The sequence below is a fragment of the Megascapheus bottae genome, chromosome 2, assembly GCF_031878675.1.
Source record: "Megascapheus bottae isolate mThoBot1 chromosome 2, mThoBot2.hap1, whole genome shotgun sequence".
Classification (NCBI taxonomy): Eukaryota; Metazoa; Chordata; class Mammalia; order Rodentia; family Geomyidae; genus Megascapheus; species Megascapheus bottae.
Window position 1 is genome coordinate 18333319 of NC_143510.1, and position 15900 is coordinate 18349218.

General features: G+C 37.2%; 1 protein-coding gene across 6 annotated transcripts in view; it reads right to left on the bottom strand.

Moving 5' to 3' along the window:
• The window catches only part of Ankrd28 (ankyrin repeat domain 28), a 141354-nt gene that overhangs the window by 95261 nt on the left and 30193 nt on the right, over positions 1 to 15900 (bottom strand). For 3 of the 6 annotated variants that reach the window (XM_090321784.1, XM_090321777.1, XM_090321801.1), the window contains one exon: positions 7749 to 7820. The exons of 2 other annotated variants lie outside the window; for them this stretch is intronic. In XM_090321784.1, coding sequence (XP_090177910.1) covers positions 7749 to 7766 — 18 coding nt within the window. In that variant the 5' untranslated portion in view covers positions 7767 to 7820. Of the gene's footprint in view, positions 1 to 7748; positions 7821 to 9460; positions 9515 to 15900 lie in introns of those variants that run through there. One more of the 6 variants, XM_090321792.1, reaches the window with a different exon arrangement.

The window sequence follows — 15900 nt, forward strand, 5'->3', positions numbered from 1 at the left end:
AATCATAAGGTCAATCAGAATTATACTAGGTCAAACATTTTGTAAGTATTCTTGCAATAGTGAATTCTGAACACAAAAGTCAAAAATCTACAGTAAATGTTGTTTTAACAATCAGTTACTCAGGAATGGACTAATTACCAAATCTGATTTTTCTCTAAAACTTTAAAATTAACTACAAAGTCTGAATCAAATTATAAGCATGGCATTTTATAACTTTATTGAGGGCAAGACAATCTTTATTTTAAAAAATAAACAAAAGCAGTGGTTCACTTCTGTAATTCCAGCTACTTGAGAGGTAAAGTTTGAAGGATTAGTTTGAGGCCAGCCTGAAAAATAAAAGTTAATGAGACCCCCATCTTAACAGCAGCAGCAACAACAACAAATCGAGCCTGGCTGTCTCTGTCACCTCAGCTATGTTGGAGGAATATGAGAAACATGGTCCAGGCTACCCTAGGCAAAAAACAAGGCATTAACTGAAAAGTAATGGGGGTGTGGCTCAAGTAGTAGAGCATCTCCCCCATCAAGTGTGAGGCCATTAGAAACATACTTTTCTTCTTTCAGTAATAAAAGATGCTATATAAAACTGTAGCACTGTGGCATAGGGAACTAAAAATTATGCAAAATATTCTAAACTGAATCATTACTTGAATTTTAAAATACTATGTTTAATATTTTTGTCTCCACCCTTTTATAGTTTAAGAAGATGAGTCATTTTTTTTTTTTTTAGTATTTCCCAAATGACAGCAAATTTGAAACGGAAGTGATATATACGTTCCAATTTGAGTGTGAAATAACCAATGATTTTTCTGTACTTGTGGAAATTCCTTGGATGCCTGGTATAATTATTGCTTATAAAGGTAAATACTGGTAGCTATAGCAACTTTGAAGTGGGGAAAAAAACTCCCCTCCAACTTTTAAAATAAGATAACTGGTATTACATTTACCCAATGTTGCCATGCTGCATGAACAGCAAATAATCCTTCCTTAATCTTTCTTTTTAAGGATGAAAGTTCTACCTGTTTAATTGTTAAATATACTGATTTTGAAATATTTGTGGGAAGTGGTGCTGTGGCTCAGTGGATAGAGCAGTAGCCTTGAGCTTAAGAGATCAGAGAAAACACTCAGGCCCAGAGTTCAAGCCCTACCACCACCACCACCACCAACAACAACAACAATAATAAAAATAACAAAGAAGAAAGAAAAGAAAAGAAAGAAATTTGCATTGTTTTATCTGGAGTTACTGAAAGATAACTATTCACATAAAATGAATTAGATCACAGAGAACATGTTTATCTTAGGTCCACTTAAGTTGTGTTAGGGAGGCTGCTAATGACAAAAATTTCAGTTAAAAAAATACAAGACAATATACACCAAATATAGACATGGACATGATAAAACAACTTTAAAGAAAGAAAACTTCTTGTTTACCTTTGTGATTGTTGTTCTTAATGTACTATGTGAAGTTATTTTTCTTCCCTTTTTTTCTCCTTGATGGTTCACAATGCCCCATTATGGATGGGAGTTTGGCCTAGTGGTACAGTGCTTGTCTAGCATGCACGAAGACCCAGGTTTGATTCCTCAGTACTACATACATATAAAATGCTGGAAGTGGTGCTGTGGTTCAAGTGGTAGAGCTCTAGCCTTGAGAAACCCCAAAAGCAGTGCTCAGGCTCTGAGTTCAAGACCCAGGACTAACCCCCCCCCCATCAAAAAAAAAAAGGCCCTAATCTTGACACTGGGATCATAAGGCTAAGAAGGAGGGAAAGCTAGATTATAACACAGGCCTACCCATCTTGGATCTTCTTCCACATTACATGCCTATGGTAAGTTAAATTAAGGAAACAAATGGGAAAACCAAACAAGCAATGTTTAAAATATGCAAAAAAAATAATCTCTTCTCCTTGGATCAATATGTTCTACTTCATTCCTATTGTCCCATTAGTCCCATTAGATCGTCACACCAATGCTTTAATTTAGAATGACAATACCCTCTAACATTAAAAGTAAAAAGGAACAAGGATGATTTTATCAAATTGTTTTAATGCCAAACATATCTTTTTTTGGGGGGGGAGGGCAGGGCCCTGGCAATGTCCTTGGGCTTTTCTCAAGACTAGCGCTCTACCCCTTGAGCCACAGCACTATTTCTGGCTTTTTTCTGTGTATGAGGTACCAAGGAATTGAACCCAGGGCTTCATGTATACTAGGCAAGCACTCTACCACCAGGCACACACTCTAGGTCCAATGGCAAACATACCTATATTCAAATTTTTCCCTTTCAACATTTTGTTTATTCAACTTAGGCTCTGAGCTCTTTCCCCAGCACTGGTGCAAAAAATAAAATTTTTACTGAAGCATCATTTATAACATGAAAATGTTGAAAAATAAAACTATGATTTACAATATAATATTTGAAAACACTTTTACAGTGCTGAGGCTCAAACTCCCAGAGCCTGACATGTTAAAGTTCCTGGGGCCAGGAGTTTGGCCTAGTGGTAGAGTGCTTGCCTAGCATGTACGATGACCTGGGTTCAATTCCTTGGTACCACATACATAGAAAAAGTTGGAAGAGGTGTTGTGGCTCAAGGGGTAGGGCTCTAGCCTTGAGTAAGCTCAAGGACAGTGCTCAGGCCCTGAATTCAAGCCCCAGGACTAGCAAAAAACCAAAAACTAAGTTCCCTACCACTGAATTACACCTCTAGAAACCAAAATTTTGAAGAATTTCTATAAACATGGAATGATAACAAAAAATTTTATGTGGAATTAAAACACAATACATACAATAATCTTAATTATGTTAGATCACAGAAAAGGTTGTTTGCAATGCTATGTATCAAATCCAGGAATTTATTCATGCTTATTAACAAATGTCCCACCACTGAGTTATATTCCCAGCCCAGAGGATACTTTTATTTAAAGCAACAACAGATCACTTAGTAGATCACCAGTGGTAAGATTATAGGTATTTTATTATCTCTTTAAGATGTTTACATGTTGTTACTGTATCTGACTTTGTTACCTTGTATATTGTACATATGTTTATTTGAAATAGGGGAGGGAAGGGGGAAAATAAGAAGATTGGGATGGGGTGGGAAGAGGGATACAGGGACAAAAACATGAGAAAGGGCAACTATAACCCCTCTATACATTATCCTGACAATAAAATAATAAAATTGAAAGTACCCCCCCCCAAAAAAGTGTTTATATTTGCTTTTCTGGGTAATATCACTCCTTAGTCATGATCTTAGTCATACGTTTGCTAAACTTAATCACCATCTTACAGTGAAGAAAAATAAGGTGTAGGGGAATTAAAGGTGACAAAACTCACCTTAATGAAGGTTAAGCACTTCCTAAAAGGACCAAAAGAAATAAATGTACTAGGCTACAAAACCTCTAAATGTATTTCTCAAAAAATATCAAACAGGAGTGTGGCCTAGTGGTAAGAGTGCTCGCCTAGCATGCATGAAGCCCTGTGTTTGATTCCTTGGTACCATTTACACAGAAAAAGCCTGAAGTGGCATTGTGGCTGAAGTGGCAGAGTGCTAGCCTTGAGCAAAAAGTGTCCAAGGAGAGTACCTAGGCCTTGAGTTCCAATATATGCAATACATACAAGGAACTCAAGAAATTAATAAACGAATTACTAAATAGGCAAGGGAGCTAAGAAGAGGCAAGAATGCCAAAGAAAGTGTAGGGAGTGTAGCCTAGTGGTAGAGTACTTGCAAGAAGCCTTGGGTTTGATTTCTCAGTACCACATACACACAAAAAGCCAGAAGTGGTGCTCTGGCTCAAGTGGTAGAGAACTAGCCTTGAGAAAGCCCAAGAACAGTACCCAGGCCCTGAGTTCAAGCCTAGGGCTTGGGGGTGGGGGAGCGGTGCTGGGGGAAAGAATGACAAAGAAACACATGAGAAAATGTTCATCATCTCTAGCTTTAAGGAAATACAAATGAAAACAACTCTGAATCTGGGAACTGGTGGCTCACGCCTACCATTTACTATTCCTATTCAAGAGGCTGAGACCTGAGGGTCATGGTACAAAGCCAGCCTGGACAGAAAAACCCATGAGACTTTTATCCCGAGTTAGGCACTGGAAAACTGGAAGTAGAGCTGTGGCTCAAAGTGGTAGAGCACTAACCTTGAGCAGTAGAGTTCTAGGGCAGCACCAAGGCCCTGAGTTCTATCCCCATTACAACCACCACCACCACCAATAACAACAACAACAACAACAACAACAACAACAAAGGAGGTCTGAGATTCTACCCCACTCCAGTTAGATTGGCCAACACTGAATTTGAACAAGAAATGTTGGCAAGGATGTGGGAAAAAAGAAATGCTATTGCATAGGTGGTAGAATGTAAACTACTATAACCACTCTGGACAACAAAACTGTTGAGGTTTCTCAAAAAACTAAATGCCTGTAATCCTAGCTACTCAGGAGGCTGAGATCCGAGGATCAAGAAGGTTCAAAGCCAGCCTAGGCACTAGAATCCGTGACTCTTTAGTAGCCTTGATCTGAAGAGCTCAGAGATAATACCCAGGCCCAGAATTCAAGTCCCATGACCTACCAAAAAACCCCAAAACACTAAATATAGATTTCCCCTACTACCCAGTTATACCACTCCTGGGCACCTATCCAAAATATCACAAGGATAGAATACCATAAAATACTATAAAGATACCTGGCAAATCCATGTTCATTGCTGCACTATTTTATTCATAACAGCCAAGATATGGATGCAGCCCAGATGCCCCACAATAGATGAGTGGATCCAAAAATGTGGTACCTATACACAATGGAATTTTACACAGTCATTAGAAAGAATAAAATAATATCATTTTTTAGGGAAATGGATGAACTAGAACAAATCATGTTAAGTGAGATAAGTCAAACACAAAAGTGCAATCCCTAAGTGCCTCTTTATAGATGTGTTTGCTGTTATTGTTTTGTTGTTAATTCTGTCTTCTTTATGTATAGCTATTCAAGTGTGTACCTCAGAGATGGAGAGGGAGAAGGGGAAAAGAGTGTGAAAGTGCAGCAGTGGAGCTCAATGGACACTGATGAAAAGTGAACTATAGTTAACTTGTGAGATGGGAGAGGGAAACTGGGAGAGAATGAGGAAAAGTAAAGACATTGTAGAAAAGGAAATGTACTCATTACCTAATTCATGTAATTATAATCCTCTGTACATCATTTTTATAATAATAAACCAAAAATTTTTAAGGTCATTTAAGATTTTTTTATGTTTGATTTCTTTCTGAACTAGAGCATCCACAGTCTTGTTATAATCCCAAACAAACTCAACACCAACCAAATATTCAACTCATTCAAACTGACTAATTTATCAAATAGTCATGATTACTTAAAAAGCAGAATCTGAATAAAAAGGTTCAATGAAAAATGTTTCAACAACTACACATTAGAAGAAAAATACAAAATGTTCACAAAGGGTAGTTTTCAAAACAAGAGAAACTTCTACTTTCAGAAAATAATACGAATTAGGAGATGTAGATAACCATTGATGATATCAACTGCATCTCAGCAATAGAAAATCCATTTAGTTTGTACAAGACCCTTAGAGTTTGATCCCTGTTACAATAAGATAAATACAATAATCACCTAAGAAATCAAATATGTTAAGGTAATAATTGAAGATTATACTAGGAAATATAATTAACAGTTCCTAACCAAATATTTCACTCTTATAAGAATATCTTTATTTATATGATAAATACATATTATATGATGAATAAGTAACAGTAATTCACAATACCATATCATAAGAGGTGACTGCATCACTCATCTGTATGACTAACTATACTAGTACTACAATTTCAGTAAGATGAATTTTCTAATGTAAGTTTAGAAAATTCTTGCATTAACCAGTGCAAAAGCACCATCCAGTGGCAAAAATAGTAACTGCAACTTATAGTACAGCAATTGTAGTTTTTTAAAAAACTGTTAAGTTCTGCACTGTCTCCAACATACTTAACAACAAAGGAAAAGTAAATGGGCTAAAATGATATTGGCAATGTCTACTTGTTACCATTTTTCAATCAAGAGTAACTTTACAGTAGAAAGTGTGAAAGCAATGACAGCACTTGGAGGTTTTTGTTGATGCTCTTTGGGATTTTTTATTTTGGAGGTTTGTACAGGCATTACACATTACTCAAATGTTTGGCTGATCAAAAAACTAGGATAGGAGCCAGGTGCAGTGGCTCACGCCTGTAATCCTAACTACTCAGGAGGCTGAGATCTGAGGATCAAGGTTCAAAGCCAGTCCAGGGTGGTAGCCTTGAGCTGAAAAGCTCAGGGACAGAGCTCATGACCCACCAAAAAAAAAAAAAAAAAAAAAAAAACAAACAAACAAAAAGCTAGGATAGGGCCACAAGTTTGGCCTAGTGGTTGAGTACTTGCCTAGCATGAACAAAGACAGGGGTTCCATTCCTCGGTACTACATATATACAAAAAGCCAGAAGTGGTGTTGTGGCTCACTAGCCTTGAAAAAGCCCAAGGACCCTCAGACCCTGAGTTCAAGCCTCAGACTGGCAAAAACAAAAACAAACACACATATATACACACTTATATAGGCATATTATAAGCTTCACCCAAAGCCTTTGTCATAGTAAAAACTAGATCATTTAAAAAGTACAGAAATAAGCACCAGCTATAGTGGCACATGCTACCACTCAAGAAGCTAATCTCCAGTTCTAGGCTAACCACAGGCCAGTTTATATTACATAGTAACAGTCTTTGTCTCAACAAAAATAAGAGGGGTCAAGTCCCACTAATATTCTATCAACTGACATCCAAGGTAACAATAAATGAGTCATTCTGTTTAAGAGGGGAAAGGAAGTTGGCTGGGGATATAGGTTGGTGGTATATATGCTGAGAATGTACAAAGACCATGAGTCCAAATCCCAGCACGGGGGGGAAAAAGAAAAAAAAGAGGGAGGGAGGGAAGGGAGAGTTCCTTCCTTTTCATTAGTCTATAAATCTTTGAGCATGTTTCAGTTTAAAATAAGAAGTCCAACAAGTGATACCATAGTTACCAAACTTAAGATGTCTTTACTAGTGTCCTTAAGTCTAATACTTCTAAAGTTTTTATTTTAAAAGTTATTTTCACTAAAATAAGAGGAGTCATTCACAAAAATGAGGACCTGGTATCTACTACAAGGCTGGTGTTTATGTAAAGCAAAGAATCAGCTGCATGAATGAAGGGGAACATCTACCAGTTCCCAAGACAAATCCAGTTGCTCCATTGCTCATTATTTCCAGCTACTTAATGTTTCTTTCTCTAAGTTACAACTTAGTGAATTTAAGATTTATAAGTGCCTCCTACTAAAACATTATTTGAAGTATTATGTTACCATATACTAAGTTCTTCACTAACACAGAAGCCATTAGTATGTATAAAGTACCTCAGATAAATAATTTTGATTAGCACTAAATATTTATTTACATAACATTATGTATAGGCTTTTGGTGGGCCTTTTTTGTGCCAGTAATGGGGCTTGCACTCAGGGCCTGGGCTCGGGTCCCTTGGCTTTTTCATCAAGGCTGGCTCTACTTTTGGCTTTTTGGTACTATACTAGAGAAGAATATAAAATATCAGCTTCCTTAGCAGCTAGTATTATGTGGGTGCCACTGTGCCTAGTTCATAATGTAAGTTATGGGAGGACACAAATAGTATCAAACTAACCCATTACAAGAATTGTCTATATTACTGCCAAGAGTCCACTAAAAAATAACCTACCATAAAAGGAATTCCCATACTAATTTCCTCTGGTGAAGCAGGAGTTGTAATGTTTTAATCCCAATCACAGGCCTGCAGCAGAAAACAGGTATAAAAAATAAGAATATGCTACCTCTAGAAATAAAGAGCTATATATTTTAAGACAATAGGGACAAAGGGGTAATAAATTACTAATCTACGTAAGAGAAATACATTTTTAGGGCTTTCTTTACATACGAACAAACCCTTACAGGATTCTCAGAATCCCCAAAGTGAGATTTGTTCTTTAGAATTCTTAAGTTGGCTGAAACCTTAAAACACACACAACTTTGTTCAAATACATTCACTAGTAACATACCCAAGTATTCACTAATAATTCATACATTCATCTATGGGATGATACTGCCTATATAAAATATAAACTATCACAATAGTTTATAAATATATTATAAGTTTATGAAATATAAAAGAACCAAAGTAAAATTTTGAAAAAGAATAAAGTTGAAAGATTTACATTACTAGAAGGCTAGAGGAAGTTGAAAAGTGCAAAGTCCAGAACTATCTTTTGACCAACAGGGAAAGATGATTCAACAGAGAAAGAATAATTTTTCAAAGGAATAGTGCCAGAATAAATGGATTATCAGTAACAGAGATATTTGCTTATATAGTTGTAAAAATGTTGAAGTATAAACAAAATACTGACAGACTATAATAGAGGGAAACATAGCTTGAGTACAACGTAGTTAGAAGTGCAAGATTTTTACAATTATTTCCTTTTATATATGAAGTATGACATTACTGAAATTAAACTTTACAAGTTACCTAAATAAATCAGATGTGTATCAATGGTGCTGGGCATCACAACTGAACGGTTATAGAATCTTGTCCTGCTTATTATAGATAAGATGGTAAGCAGAACCCATGGATTCTACACAAAGTCAATAGCCATTTTGGGGTTTGATTTTGCTTGCATGCTTGTTTGTTTAGCATTGCTGGGGTTTGGACACAGGTTTCTCTATCACATGATCAAAGTTCAGCCCTTTTTGATTCTGTTATTTTTCAGATACAATCTTGTACTTTTTGCCTGGCCAGCCTGGAGTACAATCCTTTTACCTATGCCTCCTAAGTAATTGGGATTTTAAGTGTGACTCACAATAAATAGCGTTCGTTGCTAACCTTGCTCAGGCCAGCCTTGAGCAGTAATCTTCCTAAGTAGCTGGGATCATAGGTATGTGATGATGCACCGAACCCAATTCCCAAATTTGATGACTAAAATTATCTTCAGACACTATCAAAAGGTCCCTAGCAATACTGCGCACAGGTGAGAAATCATTAACCAAAAAGTAATGATTTCTTAGAAAAGTAGCTTATCATAAAAAGCAAATGTATTTTAATAGCTATATTTCTTAAAACTTGGCAAATAAACCAGTGCTAGATTATCAGTAACCAAAAGATATTATCCCAATATTAATAATGGAATTCAAATTATTTGAAGGCTTGACCACTTAAAAATATAAGTAATATGTATATTTCTTTTAAACACAGTATGCTAAGCAAAGTAAGCTTTAGGGATTTTATCAATTTACATTTAGCTTATTCAAAAATGTGAGATTGACATTCAAAAACATGGAAGGGCAAAGAACTCAAACTCTATGCCTCCAACATGATGAATGAGGTAGCAAAAACAATTAGAATCAACACTTTTATAGTTAAGAATGGAATCAAAACCTTACAATGACCAGAAGAATACTTGAGGAAGGAAGAAGCTGGTGAATTTTAGTAAGAAAGCTGTAGCATTTTAACCTACTTACTTACTACACACAACTTGTTGTCGTGGTAATGAAAGTCCATTTTGATGCCATTTTTGGTACCAGAGAGACCAACGTGGACCTTATTCTCAAAGAAATTGTGGTAATGTTTTGAAATACATAGGGGCTTCTAAAAATGAAATGAATTTTAAAAGTAAAAAGGTATATGGGGCTCTTAAGGGCTGGTTCAGGACTTGAGTTCCAGTTGTTTTGAAGATTCTTAGGGGAACTGTAGAGAAGTTGGTCAAAGAATATGAAATTTCAGTTAGGAGGAACAATGTATTAGTTAGGCATGGTGGTCCATGCCTGTTATTCCAGCACTAGGAAATCTGAGATACAAGAATCGTGAGCAAGAGGTCAGCCTGAGCTACAGAAATCCTGTTGTTAGGAGCTCTTGCCTTACATTAGATACATTGAGATACAACTACATAAATTACTCTTTTACTTAACATATATAAACTGCACAGGTAACTGCTCCTCTAGAATTTGACAATATAACCTTTCTCCAATATAAATATATATACACAAGAATGTACCTTCAAGAACCTTCAATGGGTTGAGGTCCTTCCTCAACTCATTTATTTCTGCCTTGTTAAAAGTCCCATACGACTATATTTCTTCTGTCAAAACATCACCAAGTGCTAGTTGAGGACCAATTCTTTTACAAAAGGGAAAACTTTTAGAAAGGTAGTACTTTCACAGATGGTTCATAAAGAAGGATGGAATTACTGAGTCATGGCAAGGAAAGTGACTCAATTGAGTACAAGGAAGAACTGGACTCAGAATAGCCAGGATACTCATTTGTTAGATAGTGGGCCTTACTATTTCAATTCAGATCAGTTCTCCCTGTTAAAAAGCACATGGCAGCCAGGCACCAGTGGCTCATACCTGTAATCCTACCTACTCAGGAGGTTGAGATCTAAGGATCACGGTTCAAAGCCAGCATGGACACAAAAGTGTCAGATTACCTATGAATGTAACTATAATACCTCTATCACCCCAACAATAAAATTTAAAAAAAGAAAGAAAACAGAAAAAGAAAAAAAAGTCTATGAGACCACCAGAAAACTAGACGTGGTGCTGTGACTCAAGGGGTAGAGTGGTAGCCTTGAGCTTAAGAGCTCAGGGACAGCTCCCAGGCCCAGACTTGAAGTGCCATAACTGACCACCCTCCCTCAAAAAAAAAAAAAGTGTATCGCATGGTTCTAATAGAGACACATTACAAAAATGAGGGTACCATTCTCCTAAGACACAGAAAACAGACACAGTAGACAGACAAAACAATGTGATAATTATAATGGGACCACAGAAAAAGGAATCAATAGTATCTTAGTAATCCTTACTTGATCCTGACCAATTATAGGCAAGTCATAATCTTCAAGTCTCATAAAATGAGACTGAAGTAGGATTTGAGGGTGAGGGGTGTGATTCACAAACTTCCTACTGTATTTCTAGTATAAAAAGCTGGAATAATTAAATATTTTCATATTCACAGTGCTAAATGTATGATAGTTCAAAACACATAAGAGGCAATATTTTTCATTCTATTCAGTTTTCCTTCACCAGATTTACCTAGCAACAGTTTATTATCACAACAATCCTTTTGATTCCTTTATCAGTATAGGTACTATATAGTGCTACTATATAGTGCTATTCTCCAATACTTCTGGATCTGTGCTTTCTAACATTGTCAGAATTACACCCAGGCTGAGTATGGTCATGTAAATTTTTATTAGTTACAGATAAGTAGAGGTGATGTGGCAGGCACCTTTTAAAGCTAGTATTCAATTGATCAAGGTCCATTTTTCCTGCCACAAATACAGGTAGTATGTTCCAAAGGTTAGTAAGTCCAATCAGACATGTACTATAATCAATAAACTAACAACTTCTGGGATTTTTGTTTTGTCTGTTTTTGAGCCAGTCTTGGGGGTTGAACTCAAGAGCCTGAGCACTGTACCAGAGTTTTTGTGTTCAAGACTAGTATTCTACCACTTGAACCACTTCTGGTTTTTTGGTGGTTAACTGCAGGTAAGAGTCTTATGAACATTCCTGCCCAGGTTTGCTATGAATGTGGTTCCTCATAGTTCAGCCTCCTAAGAAGCTAGGATTACAAGTATGAGCCATTAGCACCTAACCACTTCTATTTTTTTCTTTCTTTTTTTTTTTTTTTGCCAGTCCTGGGCTTGGGCTCAGGGCCTGAGCACTGTCCTTGGACTTTCTCAAGGCTAGAGCTCTACCACTTGGGCCTCAGCACCACTTCCAGCGTTTTTGTATGTATGTGGTACCAAGGAATCGAACCCGGGTCTTCGCGCATGCTAGGCAAGCACTTTAACCACTAGGCCAAACTCCCGGCCACCACTTCTATTTTTAAACCACTAAAATTTGGATGTTACTTACTGTTGCAAAATCTAGCCCATCTTGGCTAATTCCTTTCAAACTATACACTAACAATCTGTTGTTGGTAGTGAGTATTGTCCCTGAGCTTTTGTGCTCAAGGCTTGTACCTGAGCGGCACTGCTCCATTTCTGGCTTTTGGTAGCTAATTGGAGATAAGAGCCTTATGGACTTTCCTTGCCTGGGCTGGCTTGCATCTTTGATCCTCAGCCTCCTGAGTAGCTAGGATCACAGGTGTGAGCCACCTGCACCTGGCTATACTAATAATTACATGCAAAAGCCAAATGAAAACATGCAAAAAAAGGTATGCAGTGTTAAGGACTAGACGAAAGCAGCATGTATAGAACCTCCTTACTCCCCAAAAATAAAACAAGAAAAAAACCTGTCATGAATTTAGAAACTGTGTTTTCAATACAACTATGCCATCTTCATCACTTTATAAACAAAAACCTTCTTTGCAGAAAAGATTTAGAAACTTCAATATGTATTTTCCACAATGATTTATCTATGTGTGTGTACCAGCAGTGAGGTTTTAAGTCAAGGCCTTGAGCTCAAGGCTGCTGCTCTACCAGCAGATCCATATATCTACTTCCAGTTTCTTTATAGTTAACTGTAGCTACTAAGAGTCTCCTGAATCTTCCTGTCCCGGTTGACTTTGAATTGAAAAATGGCAGTTGAAATTTCATGCCTGGATTATTTCAAAACCCTGCCCTATGTATCTTTATTCACTGCTAATATTAATGGGCACTTTTTCATATAATACATACCATATATTTAAGTGCTTTAGTGAGTCTCTCCAACATTACCAACCAAACTGTACAAGGCTGATCATAATTAAATTCTTCAGTACATAAAAGCCAATTCACCATCTATACATTTGGCTACATAATGTATTGTGTCCCCAGGCCTAAAAAAATCTATAGTATGATGAATTTGAAATGCCAAATTCCACATAACTATCAGCCAATTCTCCACACAGCTTGTTTTAGAGCAGAGTTTCTCAATTTCTTCAATACTGATATATTTGTCTTATTAACTGCAGGATTTTAACAGCATCCTGGGCTCTGCCCAACAAATAATCAATAGCATCTTTTCCCTTTCCCCAACTATAACAATCAAAAAGGTCTCCAAGCCAGGTCCACATAGTGGCATACACTTGTAATCCTAGAACTAGACACTAAGACAGTAGGATTCCAAGTTCAAAATTAGCCTGCGGTGCTGGGAGTTTGGCCTAGTGGTAGAGTGCTTGCCTAGCATGTGCAAAGCCCCAGGTTCAATTCCTTGGTACCAGATACATAGATAAAAGCCAGAAGTGGTACTGTGGCTCAAGTGGTAGAGCTCTAGCCTTGAGAAAACCTGAGGACAGTGCTCAGACCCTGAGCCCAAGCCCAGGACTGGCAAAAAATAAAGCCTCAAAGTTAGCCTGAGCAACACAATGAGATCATGTCTCAAACAAAAAGTTTCTAGGCATTGTCAAAAACTAGCCTGCGATGGAGAACCCCAAGATTAAGAACTACTAAGAGTAAGAACTACTAAGAATAAGAAGTATCACTTGGGGTTCTTAAAAAAAAATAAACACTTAATGGGCACCAGTGGCTCACACCTGTGATTGTAGCTACTCAAGAGGCTGAGATATGAGGATTGTGGCTTGAAGACAGCCTGGGCAGAAAAGTCCAGGAGGCTCTTATCTCCATATAACCAGCAAAAAGCCAGAAAAGTAGAGGTGTGGCTCAATAGTAGAGTGCTAGCCTTGAGTGAAAAAGCTGAGGGAGGCCCCAAGTTCAAGGCCCAGTACTGGCATAAATAAATTGTAAATACTCAATTTTAGCCCTATCTAAAGTTTAGCCTTTTTCTAAATTTAATTATCAGATTATGAAAAACAATTTTACATTTGGAATCCTACTGACAAATGATAGTTTATGGTTTGGTAGTAAATGAATTCTTCTTTCTAGTCAACTCAAGTCAGGTTTGAGATTTAGAAAAGCATCTAACAATTATCTCTCAGAAAGTATGCAGTGTGTATCATTTGCACATCACAGTATGCCACAATCAAATCAAAGGACTTTAAATATTTCTATGTGGGTACCAGGTTCCATCTCAGATACACCTAATCAGGATTCATTACTCATTCCAAAATTGTTGTTTGTTTTTTTGTTTGTTTTTTTAATATTGGTCCTGGGACTTGAACCCAGGACCTGGGACTGTCTCTGAGCTTTGTTTAGCTCAAGGCTAGCACCCTACTACTAGAGCCACAACATCATTTCTGGCCTTTTCTGAGTAGTTCATTGGAGATAAGTCTCACAGACTTTCCTGCTTGGACTGGCTTCATGGAAACCAAGATCCTCATATCTCAACCTCCTTGACTCACTAGCACTTGGTTCCAAAACTGTTTTAAAAAGCACTGATAGGGATATAGATGGTCCCTACTATCTAAAAGCTCACACACACACACACACACACACACACACACACACACACACACACACACACACACACACACACACACACACACACACACCCCCCAGTAGAGGGAGACAGACCATAGACATATGAGAAATAAATATAGTCACTTCAGATAGGATTATCCAGAAATAAAATAGAAAAATCAAAACATTTCTCTACATTCTCAATATTATCAGTTAGATATCTTCAAAGTACTAAACATGGTAAGTAAAAATGTGAATTGATAGTTTACTGCATAGAAAGGCCATGACATAATTATGTGCCTACATCCAAACATCCTTGTTAAATGTTTGGCAAAAATTGGGACCTCAAACTCTGGTAAATTTTAAGCTCAGGACAAAGTAAGTAAATTCTTCTACTGTTTCAAATCTAACTTGTATTAGTTCAAATCCCTATGCTGAATTCTTGAAAAAAATTACTGATTTTTATGACAAAGGATGAAAAGAGCTCTTGCAATTCTAAATGAAGTAGGTAATAAGGGTAATCCAGGAACAAGCACCTAAGCCAATCTAAGGGGGAGGAGGAGAAGTACCACTAATGAGGACTGTTTACAACAGAATCTGTCAAGTCAGGAAGAAGGAAGGAAGTCAGGAAGACTTTTTTTGCATTTCATTTTACACACTGTGAAGTAGCAGCAAAAATAATAAATTTCTACTCTTAGGACTTAAAAAACAAAGTACTTACGTATCATTTTTTTTGTCAGTCATGGGTCTTGAACTCAGGGCCAAGGCACTGTCCTTAGGCTTTCTCAATGCTAGCGCTGTACCACCTGAGCCACAGCATCATGTCCAGCTTTAGCTGTGTATGTGGTACAGAGGAATGGAACCCAGAGCTTTGTGCATGCTAGGTACTCTACCACTAGGCCACACTCCTGTTCCCTTACATATCATTTCTGTGATTAAAAATAAGCCAGGTGCTACCGGTTCATACCTGAAGTCCTAGTTGTTTAGGAGACTGAGATTTGAGGAACATGGTTTTAAGCCAATGAGACAAGAAGTCATGAGACCCTTATTTCCAATTAAGCACCAAAAAAATGCTGGAAGCAGAGCTGTGGCTTAATGCCTTGAGCACAAAAGGACAGGGACAGTGTACAGGCCATAAATTCAGGCCCATTACCAACACAAAAGAAAATAATAGTAACAATAATAAGTTGTACATATCAAATGAATAAGAAAAAGGCCAAACACTTCCTTGTTAATGTCAAGACTAAAAAAGGTGCTGCTGATACATGCCAGACTTCTTCTGAGGGGAGGGAGGAGTGAGGAAGGAGGGAAAGGATCAGAAGCCAAAAGATGTTTATCTAATCTTTCAATGCAAGCTACCCATTCCAAAGAGTAAGCAATCTTTCATCCTAAAACAGTAATTCCCAAATTTAACAGAAACTCCCCACCCCCATTCTACAAATTATATATATAGCACTACGCTTCAAATCTGTAAACATTTTATGCCTGCAAAAAAGTTGCTAATTGGATAGGAGTAGCTTAACTGCCCAAAAGAATAAGGAAGAG